Below are 16,393 nucleotides of genomic sequence, written 5' to 3' on the forward strand. Positions count from 1 at the left end.
ACATAACATAGCACAGACATTCCTGAAGAACACTGAATGCAACTAATGGCATCAAGAAAAATGGGGGAGTTTGTTCAGCATCCTGACTAAAGCTGGGATATGGCAAGTGTTCAACAACTCATGACAGAGACATCAGAAACCCAGGCCCATAAATATTTTGGGTGAAGACTGTAAACCACTGACTCCTATGAAAAGTATCAGAGGACTGTTTTATTCACTCCCACTGAATCAAACAAATCCTTCCAGATAGTCAGAGCATCCAGCACAGCTGAAAGACATGGCCAGTAAAGCAGTCAGCAATATTTTGTGTCCAGGCAGAAGCACCCTCTGGCTGTTCCTGCACTTGTAAACATGTAAAATCTTCTGACACAGAAAACCACTGTGCAGCTTTCCTCAAAGGCTGCTGACCCCTGCTTTACTGCGCTGTATCCCTCAATAAAACTGCAGGTTTTTTCATGGCTGCAGATGTGCATACAGAACATCACTTTGTTATGCTGGTCACCAAAAGTGCAAAGTACACAAGATACCCTACTACAGCTGCAATTCAGCATTAGCTTTCTTTCACTCATTCTCTGATTAAGAACAAAATATCCAGTGATACAAAACCACTCTTCATTCTTTAACATTGATACCAGAACACAGAAGCACTGGAAAGGGAAAGCAAAACAAATCATTCCAATAAAAACTGTACTCAAACCTACACAAAGATTAAAATAGAGATTTTATTGATGGAATAACAAAAGTGCTTTTCTTAAATATTTTTCAAAATACATTTATACAACTTACAATAATATATCCAAAATAACTGTATATACAAAACATTACCTTGTTTAATGTATGTGCTTTTTTTTTTTGAAAATTACAAAGCAACTTTTTGGCAAAGTTCAACCTTAAGAGGTGATAGTTTTGAAGGTTAGATTAAGAAAAATAGAACCTGAGGGAAAGTGACACTTATGTCCATGACAAGCAAGAAGTTCTCAATTTAGTTAAATAAAAATGTTTTTGTAGTATTTTTCACATTACAAAAATAACAGAAGTGAAGAAAAAAAACAGATGATGGATACTTCTCATCATTTTATTGAGCAGCTTCTCATTCTTTCAGGTACAGGAACTTGAGATAAGAGTGCATGTCAAAAATGAATGCAAGTAAGAACAGCAGTGCCCTGCTGTCACTCTCTCTTGTGTGCAGTTTCTTAGCTGCTGTTGATATGGTTGACCTGATTGGATCTGCGATGGATTTCTTCCAGAAAACCCTCAAGCTGTTCTATCAGCATTCGTTTTTTAAACCTGGGTTTAAAACAAAGCATTATAATGGATGCACAGAGTAATACATGAAACATCATTGACAAAACTTTTGCTGAACTCTGGAAACTTCAGTTATTACTACAGGAACAGTACATGATGAGGCTACACATACATCATATGTATATATGCACTGTCTCCTAGCGTTCTGGTAAACCACTAACTTGCCTTTCCACCTACTGAATGCAAAACTATGTTTACTACAGTTTATTATAGCACATTGCAGAATTTCACTCAGCCCTCAGAAATCCAGGAAAAAGAGTTAAGAGTTTGTTGCTTCCAGAACTAAAGTTCTGAAGTACAGAAATAAAATATACATCAAAAGAACTATAATGCTGAAGCTGGCGAACAGCTTTTAGGGATTATTTGCATGCCTTCATGACGCATTCACCAAAGTTAACAACTGGTGAAGGAACAGCCATTACACAGTGCAAAGCAGATTTCCTGACAAACAATACAAACTGAAACTTCAAGAAAGAAATTAAAGGAAAATACAGAAATTAAAGGAAAATACATACTCCGTACCTCTGGAGTCTCAGCAGTTCTATTCTGTATCAATTGTATAGATTTGACCAGTAGGCCATTATGTCACCTCTGCTTACACCCCTACTTTAGGAAGTACAACTCCCTGCTATTTCCAGCTAACCCCTCCCCCTTGCAACATTTCTGCACCTCTGAGAAGCCACTTCTGACCTATGCTTTGGTAGCTATACATGTGCTCAAAGATAGGCAGCAATGAAAATATTTTGAACTACATATCAAGTTCAGTCCTATGACTTCACTAAACCCCAGCAGAAGCCTCTAGCTCCAGTCAGGCATCCTGGTCCATGTCTGACTTACAGAGACATAGTACCTGCCCTAATTTCCAGATCACAAGCCTCCCCACAACCCCAGCTTGACTATGGGGAAAACAAGGTCCCATTCCCAACCACTCTGTCATTGAATACCCATGCTCTGGCCCCTTACACACCCATATCCCGGTTCACAGTATCCCACAGACACACCACACTTCAAGTACTGCTTCTCCTCCATTTCTCCTCATTGTCTCTCAAAAATGATAGCTTCTCTGCTATTGAAAGAGGAACTACAGGCCAGGCAGCTTCCAAAGGAAGCTGAAAGCTGTGGATCTTTCAGAAATCTTCCTCTCCTCTTACAACTATAGTGGATTAACTCCCAGATTTAAATGGGAATTCTTTATAAACATCAACTTTGTTGCTGAAATGATCAAGAGCTTTCCTAAGCCCATGTTCAGAGATGGCACTCCTTGCAGCAGGGAAAGAAAGTGTTCCAAGTTTGAATTGCAATCCATGGCATTGCAAAGTCAGCTACCAGTTACCAAAACAAAACTATGTTGACAACTCTGGAAGGCCTAGAGATGTTTCCTGCAGGGAGCAGGGAACCTGGATTAAATGTGATAGCTTGCCTGGATAAGGAAAGAGGCAGAGAACTGCATAGTGTTTGTAGGCAGTGTTACCCAGGTGGATAAAATATTTACACTATAAAAATCTAACAAAGGAGAAAAGAGCAGGACAAAGATTAAGCTGTTCCTATACTCAAACCAATAAAAACTGAAGTTTAGCAACAGTCAACAAATAGAGTTGCCAGTCTTTTCCACCAGTAGGTACAGAAAACTATTGGTTATGGTAGAAAATGGGATTTAATTCTGATGCATCCAAGAGCAACACTCAACCACTGCCAAATTTTGTAGAAATGTCAACTAAAGATAGCTGGAATAAAGAGATTATGCAAGAGAAATGAGAGTTACAGGTGCTCTTAAAAGCCTAATTTTACAGGCACAAAAACTCCAGCCCCACTAAGGGCTGCCACAATCTCCAAGAGCAACAGCATGGTTTTGTATGTGAATGAGGAAGTATATAATCCACAAGCTATAGACAATTCTTACAGGCAATGTAACAAGCAAAAGCACAATAAAGCAATTGTGGCTATAGGAAGAGCATGATCTATATAAATTTACATGCCCCACCAAGCTGGCAATAGAAAGCTAGAGGATCTGTATGAATGTCCAACATCCAGCATACCTTAATCTCTCAGCATGGTTTTCTCCTAAAATTACTTTGTTTTTTAATAATGAAATTTGCCTAATGCCACAGGAAAAGAGCTGACTACTACAAAACAGATTAGAGAATAAGAAGCAACTATTCTTTGAGGTTTCTGAAGTAAGCCTCAAAGTTCTGGCTATATTTACAATCCATGCAAGATCCTGGAATTACTAGCTCCCTGCAACTCAAACACTATTGGTTCTAATACCTTTCTGCTTTTTTCCTCTCAGTAAGCACGTAGAAAGCTAAGTATGGACAGTCTACAGATACTGTAAAGAACAATTTCTATCAGGATCAGAAACACAGGGCTTAAATCCTTATCAACTCACTCTTCTCCAGTGAAAAGCTACCTCCATTTCCAAACTCTCAGACAGGACTACACTATCTCTGAATGAAGTATGCTGAAGAGTAGAGACATATCTTTATGAGCATATCTGAATTTAAAAACTATTTTTAAGACAAGATTTTGAGCAGATGCTGTTTCTGAAAAAGCCTAATTCTCAGTAATCAGCAGCTCCAATACATTTTCAAATTAGCAGTACACTCACACATGGACTTTTTAATTTGAATGATTTTTTTAAAGTTACCTTCTCTTTCTATACCATTGTCCATCACATTTACAGGGACTTGGCAGTTACAGTTACTAACATCTTTAAGCCAAAATCTGAGGGAAAAAGGTAAGCTTTTACAAACAACACCTCAAGAAGCTTATGCATTTCTGCTCTTTCATAGGGAATTATTTACTTGTCATGCAAAGCATTGTTTTCAAACAACCACATGATTGTCCAGCAGTTATACATGGCACTACATGGTGCAGCTTTGTAAGAATAACACAGTTCTGTTACCTACCTTGAAGCTTCTTTAATAACATTCTGTAAAAATATCAGTCGGGTTTGTAAGCTTCCTTGTACATGCTTCAGTAAAAAGAAGATTCTTTCATATTCTTAAAGGTCAAGAGAAAAGAAACATAAGTTATTTAAAAGATGCCTATACAGATATCTGTTACAATAGCTTTGAGTGAAATGCAACTGACTTCATTCAGTTTTTGTAAACTTGTACCTCCTATCAATTGCAGCAATAACATCTTATTTAATGAGAAGAAACATAAAAAAAACACAGGATATTGCAGCTTAGGATATTACTAGCACCCAGCAAATTAATTCTAGTACTGATATAAAAAACATGACTTTCATGAACACTGATAGGTATAGAAATGTTTTAATCACTCCTACAGTGAGTTTTTAGCAGATGTTTCAAAACAAATCTTTTCAGCTTTAAATTCATTTTGCTTCAGTCTCATGGTCCAGTACATTTCTAAAATAGTGATCCAACATGAATTCTTTGTTTAATTCTAATGCCAGTTTTCTGAAAAATTTGGTATACTTACTCCTTCCTGGTTTTCGGATCTCTTTCATAATTTGTGCTCTTAGCTCTATATTAATCTCTCTGGAACTTCTGCAATGCACTGTTTTTTTCCCTTTGCTAGGTGAAGACATTGTCATGTTCTCTTCAGTACTTTGCTCTTTACTACCTGATTCCTCGTGATTCTCCAAAAACCCATCAACATTCAAATTATTCCCTAAATGTTCATGGCCTACATCCTCTGTATGAGTTGTCGGTCGATCCAATGAATTGAATGGTGAAGAGGACAGTGAAAACTCTGAATCCACAGTATTTGGAAAAACATCTGATGAAAGGGGGTCTGTAACGTGATTCTCAATGACATCATCAACTCCAGCTTCATTGTTTGTTTCTGATGCTGAAAAAATAGAGATTACACTTGCCAGGTTCAAATTCTTTATCATCTGATACAAGTCAATGAGTCAGATCACTATTAGACTCTTAAAACAGTCTACTATACATGGCAGGCAAAAGAAAACCTGTTTGTGGATTGTAACACTGAGCCCATCACTATCTCCTGGCAATTAATGACTTTTAAAAAAAATCACAGATATATTCCATGAAAAATGAAGTTACTATGTGGACTACCAACAAAAGAAAAAATACCTGTAAAGTGTGATTTTGTGACATGCTATCTTTCCCCCTTTAAATCAAACTGACCAAGTTTACTTTAGTACTAAACAGCGATCAAGAGAGTTATACAGCCCCTCAGCTTCACACCCAGGGAAATGATTTCACTGCACTAGAGCAAAATTCAAATTAACTTCATGCTGTGATACTTCTAGAGTATGTGGATTTCCAGGCAAAGGAAGAACACCCTTCTCACTGTCTATGCTGTCTGCTCAGGAGAGAGGAAATACATCATTTATACTTGGAATTTATATGGAAGATTTCCATCTGAAGGACTATATGAACTCTGTAATTAACCCCAGATGCACACTTAAATACTTCATTTTCAAGAGGGAGGGATAAAATTGCCATATTTGTCAAATAAGCCAGCAGTATTTTTTACACAAAAAAGTTTTCACATAAATTAAAAAACTTTAAAGATTCTGAAGATTCACTTACTTTTGTGAATAGCAATGGGTTTAACAAGGTCAGGCTGTGCTTGTGCAATTGGTGTGGGTGGCCCTTTTCCTCCAATGTGGTTATTCACAACCAGAGGAGTTTGTGGTCGCCCTCTGAGCAGGGGGGACATACAACGTCGCCTTTTCGGAATCCCTTGCATATTTGGTTCTCCAGGTCTTTTATGTTTATTTTGAGGTCCTGACACAAATTCGTCTGCTTCATCTATCATCATTCCCTGTAATTAATTTAACAGGAAGAATTCTTAAGCTTCACACCATGTAATATAAGTTACAATTAATGCTCTGGCATTATGATAATGTTTAGCATGTATAAGAGTTACATATAACATGTCATTATGTTTGGAATTCTAAATTGTTAACCAAGACCAGATAAATGTGCTTAAGGCCCTCATCCAACAGTCTGCCAAGTAAGTTAAATGAATGGGGCCATCAAACTTCCTTTTCAGTAATTGCAAAGGGACTCATATTTAATACAAGAGCTCTAAACGATATTGACAGTTTGGTCAATTCTAAGACAGATTTGGATAAAAGGGACAGTCAAGATTCTCAAAGTTATGGGAAGCTTTTTATGATGGAAGCTTGGTGAAGGATTTCTAGGTATTAGCTAAAGGTAAAGGCAATGATGTATTAGCTATACTACAGAGACAAGTATTTAATTTATAATACAATTTAGAGACATAATACTGGTTTTCCAATAAAGACTGCCCTCCATAGCATACTACTGAAGGAAGAACAGCTGAGACACTTTCTTGTAACCATCATTTTTACAAGTATTTGAAAGGGTTTCTCCAATAGACTACTCAAAGAACAATGTAGGCAGTAGTGCACACAACACATTTTTTAAAAAGCTTTACAGAAGTCACCTTTTTGTCCAATTTGAATGGATTGCCAAATGTATGAAGCCTTCGTGGTTGATCAGGATCAAGTTCTCGGAGTGGAGAAGGTATTTGTTTTAGATACTCCTGGTAGTTTCCCATTTGTGCTATAGGTACACTGTGAACTTGATCTATCATAAGAGAGGAGTTAATTAATATCCAGGACTGCTCACATTATGAGAATTTAGTCTATATCCATTTCATATCTGCAGTGTTCAGACTTTTATCATATGCATTAACAAAACAGCTGTGCAAAGCTCACCATTTTTCTTGCCTAAACTGGTATTTATAACACTTTTGACTTCAGGAGACTTGCTTAAATGAATCAGTACATGTCTTGTGGATTTATCATTATGACAGGAAATAAGCAATAGTTGTCATGCATGAATGTTAAGTTTTCCAATGTGTCCCAAATTTACAACAGAGCAATGGATGAAAAAACACTAGGAACAAATCAGAACTAAAACATTACTACAAAAAAGTAGAAATGCCATGTTGCACACAGCTTTGACATAACTTTGCCTAATTTTAGCCACCCAAAACTTAATTGTCAAGACTAGCATTTTCCCAGAGCAAGGGTGACTTTTGACCACTGTAAATAAACAAATTCTTAAAAACCCATAGGAGCTGATTTTTAACTTGTTCTAGTTTTAAAGTTGCCAAGCCTTTGATCCAGAAAAATATACACTAGAAGAAACTGCAGAAAAAAACCCTAACATGAGTTAATCCTCCTCTCTGAAGAGCAACTACTCTGACAAAGCAATAATGTAATGTGAAGTGTACAGATGTTAATCTGACCTAAGTATTCACAGCACTAATGTAACACAAACTTTCACTTGCATTGCCCTTCTCACTCTACTTATTTCAACATCTTCAGTTAGATGCCACAAAGCAGTGCCAGAAGACATGGGAAAAAAGGTAAAGGAATAAATTAGACTACTGAACCATTTGCTGTTGGCTCAACAGGCAAAACAATCACAGTGGCAGCACCCAGGGAGCTAGCTTACTTTTCCACTGGTCATAGTCCACTTCTACTGAGAGAGATCATAATGTTCAGAACTGCCCTGTGATTGCTCTTTTGTCAGATACATCCATGAAAGTTAGGAAAAACAGTGAACAAAGAATCTTGTGTAAAAGCCCAAGTCTCCTCATGTGGAGTTAAGGGGAGAGCAGTGAATTAGCAATCTTCTCTATCCTCACCATTTTTTCCTCCAATAAGGTAAGGAAAAAGCATCTAAAAAAATCATTCAGTTGAATGGCAGTATCAGGCATCCACCAAGTTTTAAAGAACTACATTATTTGTTACATTGTTTTTTAGCAATGATCATATCACAGGCAGACAAAATATAAACTGTTATCTGACCTTCATCTTGTCCTTTGAGGAACTTGCGAGTACTCTTCAGTAAATTAGATCTCATTCGTGTTAACTGATCCAAAAGATTTCTTCTGGGTATGTCATAAGCATTTCTAAATGTCTGAGGTTTCAAATCCTATGGTTCCAGTAAAATGAAATTCCAATTAATGCCAAGTAAGAAACAATATCTAGCATTTCAATGGAAGTATATTGAAAATAACAACATTACACACAGTGGTGCTTACCTTATTCAGCAAAGCTATTTGGAACCCAGCATACTCCTTCATATTGAGGTCTAGAGGTCTATGAGGAATTTCCCCAGTAATCCCCTGTAGCAGATGTTGAAAATCGTTCCTATGTGCCATAGACAGGTTGTGTGATCTGCTTCTGACCTTAATTCCAGTCTCTTGCGCTACCTTTTTGCCTACAGAGCCAATGACTCTATCGGACTCTATTTTGGCCTTAATTTGAAATAAATAAATAAATAAAATTGACAATATGCTCTTAAAAGGATTAGTCAGACTTATTCATTTTAAATTCCTACCTACAAGATTCAACAATGTCCTAACACACTATGATGACCATAACCAGGCTGAGCGCTTAAGGAGTGCTTAATACATAACTACTTAATGCCTACTACAGTTTTAAATATAGTGAACAGTTTTCTGCCTAGGTCTTCTGCATATTTCTCCTCTGCTGCCCATTACAGTATCTAAGCACCAATATGCATGCAATGCTTTTATTTTCATAAAATGCCATAATTTGACTAGTAACTCTCTGCAGATCTATCTGTACTTGTATAATGTTCAGCTGTTACTGTAGAGAACAGTCAAACTCTCACAAGACTGATTCTCCCACAACTGTAGTTGCGATCAGTCACCCAGTGGTGTCAACTTTTTTAAAGCTCAATACAGATAGTCATAACATTAATAAATGTGAAATATATGATAATAACCAACTGGTTGACCAGACAGACCTAACCCCCAATATTACGTTAGATTTGTACCCAAATTAACCATGTTCATAAATGCCAGCTTTTTGGTAGAATACAGTGAAAAGAGCCAAAAGGAATTTAGCAACACAACTGCCAGTTTTGGTTTTGCAATTTCACATAAATTTACAGACTACTCAAAAATTTGAATATGTATTGAGAATGCTGACTCTTTACTGGCAGGGCCTTTCAGAAGTTAGAAAAGCTGTAAGTACAATTTGCAGTGCATGTCACTACATCTTAGAGGAGTCCAAGATGTCTAGGTTGAGACGTCAGCTCATAGACTACTGAGCAATATGACTGTGATTTAACAGGATATGCTCTAGACTTAAAGATATTTGCTTCCTCAAATAATCATTTATATTAATGTTTTAAGAAAAAGCTGGTCCATAAAAACTCATTTGCTAAGTTACAAGTCCTTGGCACTACTGTTTCTTGAAGTTTCAAGCCTACTTTTTTTTTATCTTGAACAGAAAGCTTAACATGCACAGTTCAAAACTGGAGGTAGCAGGGCAGAAATGTTTGAGCCTAGTCAAAGATTCAGGCGCTATTCTGAACACGGTCAACAAGTTCAAATGGTCACTTGTCATGTCTATATCTATAGCCCTATCTGAGATTCTCAATTATGTCAGTTATCTTATTTACTGAACACTTTCCACTTCATGTCACAAGCCAAAGAAAGAACACTTTGATTCTGATGCATCAAGCACAAATCCCTATTTTCTGAAAAAATGCTAAAACATCTTTAAAGACAACATTGGGTTTTTTTGGATAAAAGTATGTTACTCTCTGCACAAGTGAATATGCTCCTTAAATAGAAAAACCCCTCAATTTGTACTTCTGTATCTGTCTCTATAGTTCAGCTTATACAGTCTGTATTTAAATGTTATATTTTCCTTCAAGAAACAAAATTATTTTTTACTAATTGCTTATGGGAAAGTATAAACTTGATCTTTCTGCTCTTTTTTCCTTCAAAGACACTGAACTTGAGTATTTAAAGATTATCCTTCTATTAGAGTAAGTTTTTACTGCTCTTTTGCTTCAACATTACCTGCTGACTCAACTTTTTGAGATATGAAATGACACTGTAACTAAGTCCATATTCCACATTGTCAGCTATAAGGTTTGGTGCTCCCATCATTCTCACAGCTTTCTTCAAAGGCTGAAACATGGAATATATTGCATGGTCATATTTAACTTTATACATACTTCAACTAATTGTACCCATTTCAAATAGAACCTGAGGTTCTGAAAGTTTGAAAAGAAAAAAATACTCTCAGGGCAGCATTTTTTGTTGTTTTAAAATAGTTCCATTCATACAGAATCAGTTAACATAAATAACATTTATAAACAAGTCCCAGTGTATTAGGAAATTAAGAAAATTCCATAACATCAAGGTCTCAAGCCTTCCACAGGACTCCAGTGAAAACACTATCATTATGTATGAAGTTGAGCTATTCTCTCTTAAATTAATACATATTCTACTTGAAATAGAGACTACATCCCCAGTGGAAAGACAACTAGAAACCAGAAATTTTAACACAGTCATCTTACCCCAAGATAATAAGGAGGCATTGTCTTCAAATAGCTTTCAAACGACTGACGCCATTTCAATGTAGGCTTTGCTTTGTGCACTTTAAACAAGTCATCTAAAGGTTTTAAAAAAGCAAAGTGACAAAATGAAAGACGTCTAGACAGCTTTTTTTTCTAAAAAAGAAGATTCTAGTAAAATGAACTCTTGAAGAAATGCAAATTTCTCAATGATTAAATTAGTATCTACAATTCAACATATATACAACTAAACCAAACATACACACACAAGATTAACGCTGCAGCCAAAAATGGAACCTGATAAATCATCTAATTGAATTGGTATTGAGGTAACAGATTAGGAAAAATGGCTCTTAAAACAATTAAAGTGAGACCAAAATGTATCTGAAAATGATGATCGAGTAAATCATCTCACACACTGAGTCTGAGTCATGAAGGCCAGACAACTGGAGACAAGTGGAACAAATCACTGATTCTACCCTTATCCAGGTATTAATATTGGTATTAATTACAGTAATCTATGTAGATGACATCAATGTTTCAATTATGTACCACAGAAGAAAATTTGTATGAAGTGTTATTTACCTAGCAGTGGAAGCAGGACCGGGTAATTGTAAGGCATCACAAATAAATTCACACAATTCAGCGCTGTGCTAGCTTTCAAGTAACCAAAAGGATGACCAAGTTCACTGTATTTTGCACTATTGCTCACATACACCTGCAATAAAACACATTACAGTGGATTCACATGCCAAGTATTGTGCTCTGAAATTGTACATCCTATTTTGATTATAGAATAAGATATATGAAAAACAACATTCCATAAAAAACTTCAATCCAGCATGCACTCTACTTGCCTGCCAGCAGGTCTGAGGGGATTTTCTTTCCAGGATAAACTGGGTCAGTGGTGAAGGTTCTAATTCATATTTATCAAAAGGCAGTTTGTCAATGACCATCGGTTCACAGTCAGTACAGGAAAATTTCACCACAGGATGAGATGTGCGAGGTGGCTAAACAAAGTATTCCACTGTTAATACAGCCACACAACAATTTAAATGCATTTGTGCTATGACAACTAAAGTAATACAGCTTCTTGGAAAACACATGTACTTAAGGAAACTATTCAATACAGGATTCATTTAGTTGAGGAGTCCTAAGCAATGTATGATGTTAGCACTTGTTTTATTCTGAAGGAATCTTGTTTTCTAAATAAATGCCTATTACTTTACATGGTAAGTCTAGAGCAATATGCAACTAAGACTTCTTGCATTTACACAAAAGCTGTGCAAATGGAAGTAAGTTCTAGTGGGGACAAAAAAACACCTTCAATGCTTCTCTGGGGCATGTCCATTTTCATTCCCTATAGAAAGAGGTGCTGTACTTTCGCATTTGCCGACTTCCCCAGGCGCTTTTCCTTCTTGGCAAATTCAACAGTTACAAATTCAGCAATTATAAAGATCAAGAGCAGCATGAATTCAGAAAAAACCAAACTTTAAAAACTCACATTTTAACTAGGCCTGAGAAAAAAGTTATTTCAATTCAAGGAATTTCAGTGTTTGGATTTTTTAATCTTGTCATTAATCATAGGGAAAAGGCCTTTGTGTCTCGAGTTTCAACTGAAAGTTAACAACTTGAAATTTGTTTTGCCAGAAGGGAAAGCCAATTACTAGTGGGATGAAAATTGGAGCTGTACACTTTCCACCGAAGGGAGGAATGCAAGCTCTTATACTTACCCTGAGCCTCCCCTCAAGGCCACTAGGATCTGAGGGAGAGCTTAATTGGGAAGCCTTCTTCCATTTACTCTCTTTACAAAAAGGTAACTAACAAATACACAAGATGAAGTAGAGAAACACAAGGTTCCTTGGACTGTCTTACCACTTCACCTTGAAAGCAATTCTTTTATGTGTAAGCTCTAGGCTCTTCACTTTAGGACAAGCCACCCAAACAAGTTCTGTCAAGAGAGCTGATCTTGCCTTGAGTGTCTCCACCCTGAGGAAGGTGTGCTGTCCAACTGCACACCAAACAGGAGGCCCAACCAAGTGGGGGAAGAGCAATTCTCTTCAAAGGATATGACTAATAAATAGTTGTGGTGGAGATTTTGACCAAGCCACCAAAGTTATACCAGGAATAAAAAGGCCGCAAAAGAAATTGACTACTCAGACTTGGGAAGTCCAATAATCCTTTGCTGGATAGCAGAACTATTTTTACCTCTGAGCTGTTGAAGCAGCCATTTACATGTTGATCTGCCAACAGACTTTCATACATTTAAGAAAGCCTTGATGGTGTCATTAGCCACAGCAGACTTAAGTTCTTAGGACAGAACTGTTTAAGACAACTCCACTGTGGATCAGGTAACAGGGAGGAAAAGTCAAGTATTTAACTATGAACTCTTAAGCAGACAAGATATGCTACATACATACATACTGATTACAACATATGCTACGTTTTAACACTACTGTTAGAACAGTACTGAAATACAGGTCCTGAAACACTATCAGCAAACTTAGCTCCCCAACACTGCATGAGGAAGGTTCAATGCAAAATTTCAATTGATATCAACAAGAATTTAGCTGTACATGACAGTGCTTTATAGTTATGAAAGCTATACACACTACAAGAGAAAAAATCTTATCTTTTTGCCATTTGAGTAAGTCAACTTCAGGCTTTTAGAAGATTTAATTCAACAACTCTTCACTTGGTAAGATCTATTTTACCAATCTTGATTAAGATCTGGAGTAGCAAACTGTACTGACTCTACATGACCAGCTTTTCTACAAAAAAACCTTTAAATTTCCAGTACACAATGACATCTTTTTTTAATGACTACAGAAAATTTACTTTTATTCATATATGCTAGCTTGCTTGTAGTTCAGAAGGACATCTACATCCTAATGAATGTGGCCACAGATGCCAAAAAATATCAAACCTGTAAATATGACTAAAATTTCATACTCGCATCATTCCTCAACAACCTGTATCTCAAAGGACTTCATCTGTTTTTAACCAAGAGATAAAATTTATTAGAAGTTCAGTGAGTGTGTTAGTCAGCACATCTGTTTCATATGAAAAAAGCCACAAAAATTCAATAAAAATCATAATTAAATCTAGATAACCATTACACAACTGCAGGATTTCTACTTTAATTATTTAAAATATTAGCAGAAACAAAAATGCATTGTACTATACTAATGATTAGATGTCAGACCAAAAGGCAGTGGCACACATTCTTTTGTGAAAAAGAAATAAATTAGTTCTGTGGGCAGTAATTAGAAAGCTGAGGTTTTCTTGGTTTGGATAAATTGAAGGCGTGGCTACACTGCACAACAGCAGATGAAATTATATTCACTTGCTCAAATGAAAGCAGAACTACCACAAGGATTCAAATTGTCAAGATCATACTATATTTTATTAATACCCTCTATGAGGCAATAGAATCTGATAGGCTTTTACCAAGTGCCACCATTTGATACTTAACAGGGTTCAAGCAAACACTCAATTGCATGTACTGGGTCAAATCTGTTACAGGCAGTTTCTTAATGCTTCGAAGTTACTGAAAAGCAAACCCCATATTATTTGTTCATCAGTAATTTATAGGGATAACTGCAACACAGGTTTGCATGTGTGACTCCTTGGATCACACTGCTCCCACTGTTGCTACAAAGCAATACATATTTCAAGACTTCAAAAAAATCTGTCAATAGGAAATCCTGGAATATTCCTGCATGCAGAAACCCTTTATCTTCAGTACATACCAGTGTTGGAGAATTTTGATCTGGCCAAAAGGATTCAGGAACAGGCCAATGACCTATAGGAACCCCAGTTTTAGGGTTTGGTCTGACATAGATAAGTTTGTGACAGCTGTGCCAGGGTTGGGGTCCAAAGGGTCTGGATATCTCCACCTGCCCATCTACAGAAGAAAAAGGCTTTGAGTCAAAATAATGTTAAAACTCAAGAAGAGTATTAAATAACTTCTGTGAAGACTTAAGGAACTATAATCCCAGGGAAGCCCTTCATGCAGTTAATATTATTTCTATAACAGTTATCAGTAAGCATTTCTGCAAAAACACAGAGTAAGAAACCAAATAAGTATTAAATGTTTACCAGATATGAGCCCAGAAAACCAGTTTTCTGGAGCCCTTCATAATAATCAGTTTCTTTTTCCTCCATTGTCATTAACAGATAACCTTCAAATCCAAGCATTAAAAAAGAGATATACATGACTAGTACTGCTGGACTTTTTATTGCAGTGAAGTAAAATTTTTTTTAAAAATCCCACAAATTTCTCAGTAACATCCTAGACAGGGACCTAGCTAAGCCATTTAGAATGAGAAATTAATGCCACACGGGTATTTGCTACTTTGACTCTTAACACAGCCACTCTACTACATTGAGGAAAAAAGGATAGGACCAGGTCTTTCCATATCATGTTATTTTCATTTCTAGCTGGTTGAAAACTGCTTAAAACTCATAAACCCCTTTAACTATGCCTGACATGAACAAATGCATTGAAGACTACCTGAGTGGTATGACCAAATGCAGAGGTGTCTGGCAGCTACAGCCAGTATTTTGAAACACTACAAAGAGTTTCAGAATTAGCAGGTCCTTTTGGTAGTAAAGTCTTTCAAATTGCAATAGTTTCCCTTTTGACTTGACAACTACTACATTAAGTTCACTAAGTTATATTGACAGTCATCCCTGCTATTTGATACTATAGTGTAAAAAATTTCAAGTACCATCAATTGGTGAGGGATCTGGTCCAGCTTTTTCAAAATTTATTACCACTCCACTTTGTACTTTTTGCACCAATGACTCAAGACATTGATTCAGCATTCTTGGAGAGCACACACAATATGATCGACCTGGAACAAAACAGTCAGGGTTAAAGCTCTTCAGTGCTTCTGCCCTTACTTTAACTTGGATCATTTAAAACTGTTCAACCACCATACACATTGATTTATGTATGGATCACTGATTTAATGCTTTTCCTGAACACTCCCTCTTTGTTTAAGCAGCAAGGCAGCCTCATAAAGCACTGACAAATGCCTCATTGGAAATGTTTGTATTTTAGACCCTTAATGACTAACTCAAATTCTTGGTTGCATTCATGGATAATGGGCTCCCCCTTGTGACAGACATCAACACTTAAACTGCCCACAAATTTCAGTCAAAGAACTTGCCAGTACAGCCTACATACAGCCAGAAAGCAGTGGAATCAAATCCTTTTGGAATACTTTTCAAAGCCCTTTGTTTCCTCTCTATCATGTCCCCTCTGAGGCACCGGAAGAATAAGTACATTTTTAAAATGTAATAAACTCAATGCCTGAGTTTGATCTGGAATATGTTCTAAGATATTAACCATATGATCTATAACTGAGACAAGTATCAATTCTGCAGAATTATTATGCATTCTGAAAGGCATTCTGCATGCTCTGGAGGGAAAAAACCTGAAACCCATTTCCTTCACTTCTGGCTTCTTTAGACCAGAGTGTGACAGGAATTTACCAAAACTGTACTGCAGAACAGACTCTATTACAATTTCTAATTGCTATGCCGAGGTGTAGTAAAAAAGTAAGTTCTCTTACAAAAAAACTTCTGAAGTAGATTCACTCTTCCAAGACAAGTTACATTTAAATTGTCTGTAGCTTTAATGCTGTAAGTGTCTTTAGCTGCATTATATCAGTCTCGAGATTTTTTACAAGTACTGGAAGAACTTAGAAATCCTTATCCCATGACATGGAATCACACAATTAATTGAAATAAACTGAATTAAT

The 16,393-nt window shown here is 36.5% G+C and overlaps 1 protein-coding gene across 4 annotated transcripts in view; it reads right to left on the bottom strand.

Annotated features, from left to right (window-relative positions):
* Nucleotides 1–702: 702 nt before the first annotated feature.
* Nucleotides 703–16,393, bottom strand: part of INTS6 (integrator complex subunit 6) — a 40,867-nt gene continuing 25,176 nt past the window's right edge. For 2 of the 4 annotated variants that reach the window (XM_069011238.1, XM_069011242.1), the window contains 13 exons: nucleotides 15,356–15,481; nucleotides 14,375–14,529; nucleotides 11,480–11,632; nucleotides 11,208–11,340; nucleotides 10,626–10,720; nucleotides 10,123–10,233; nucleotides 8,326–8,541; nucleotides 8,090–8,216; nucleotides 6,715–6,857; nucleotides 5,832–6,066; nucleotides 4,750–5,121; nucleotides 4,212–4,305; nucleotides 703–1,287 (listed from right to left, as the gene is read on the bottom strand). In XM_069011238.1, coding sequence (XP_068867339.1) covers nucleotides 1,194–1,287; nucleotides 4,212–4,305; nucleotides 4,750–5,121; nucleotides 5,832–6,066; nucleotides 6,715–6,857; nucleotides 8,090–8,216; nucleotides 8,326–8,541; nucleotides 10,123–10,233; nucleotides 10,626–10,720; nucleotides 11,208–11,340; nucleotides 11,480–11,632; nucleotides 14,375–14,529; nucleotides 15,356–15,481 — 2,054 coding nt within the window. In that variant the 3' untranslated portion in view covers nucleotides 703–1,193. The remainder of the gene's footprint in view (nucleotides 1,288–4,211; nucleotides 4,306–4,749; nucleotides 5,122–5,831; nucleotides 6,067–6,714; nucleotides 6,858–8,089; nucleotides 8,217–8,325; nucleotides 8,542–10,122; nucleotides 10,234–10,625; nucleotides 10,721–11,207; nucleotides 11,341–11,479; nucleotides 11,633–14,374; nucleotides 14,530–15,355; nucleotides 15,482–16,393) is intronic. The other 2 variants (XM_069011249.1, XM_069011258.1) reach the window with 2 other exon arrangements.

This window comes from Aphelocoma coerulescens, chromosome 1, assembly GCF_041296385.1.
Source record: "Aphelocoma coerulescens isolate FSJ_1873_10779 chromosome 1, UR_Acoe_1.0, whole genome shotgun sequence".
NCBI classification, from domain to species: Eukaryota; Metazoa; Chordata; class Aves; order Passeriformes; family Corvidae; genus Aphelocoma; species Aphelocoma coerulescens.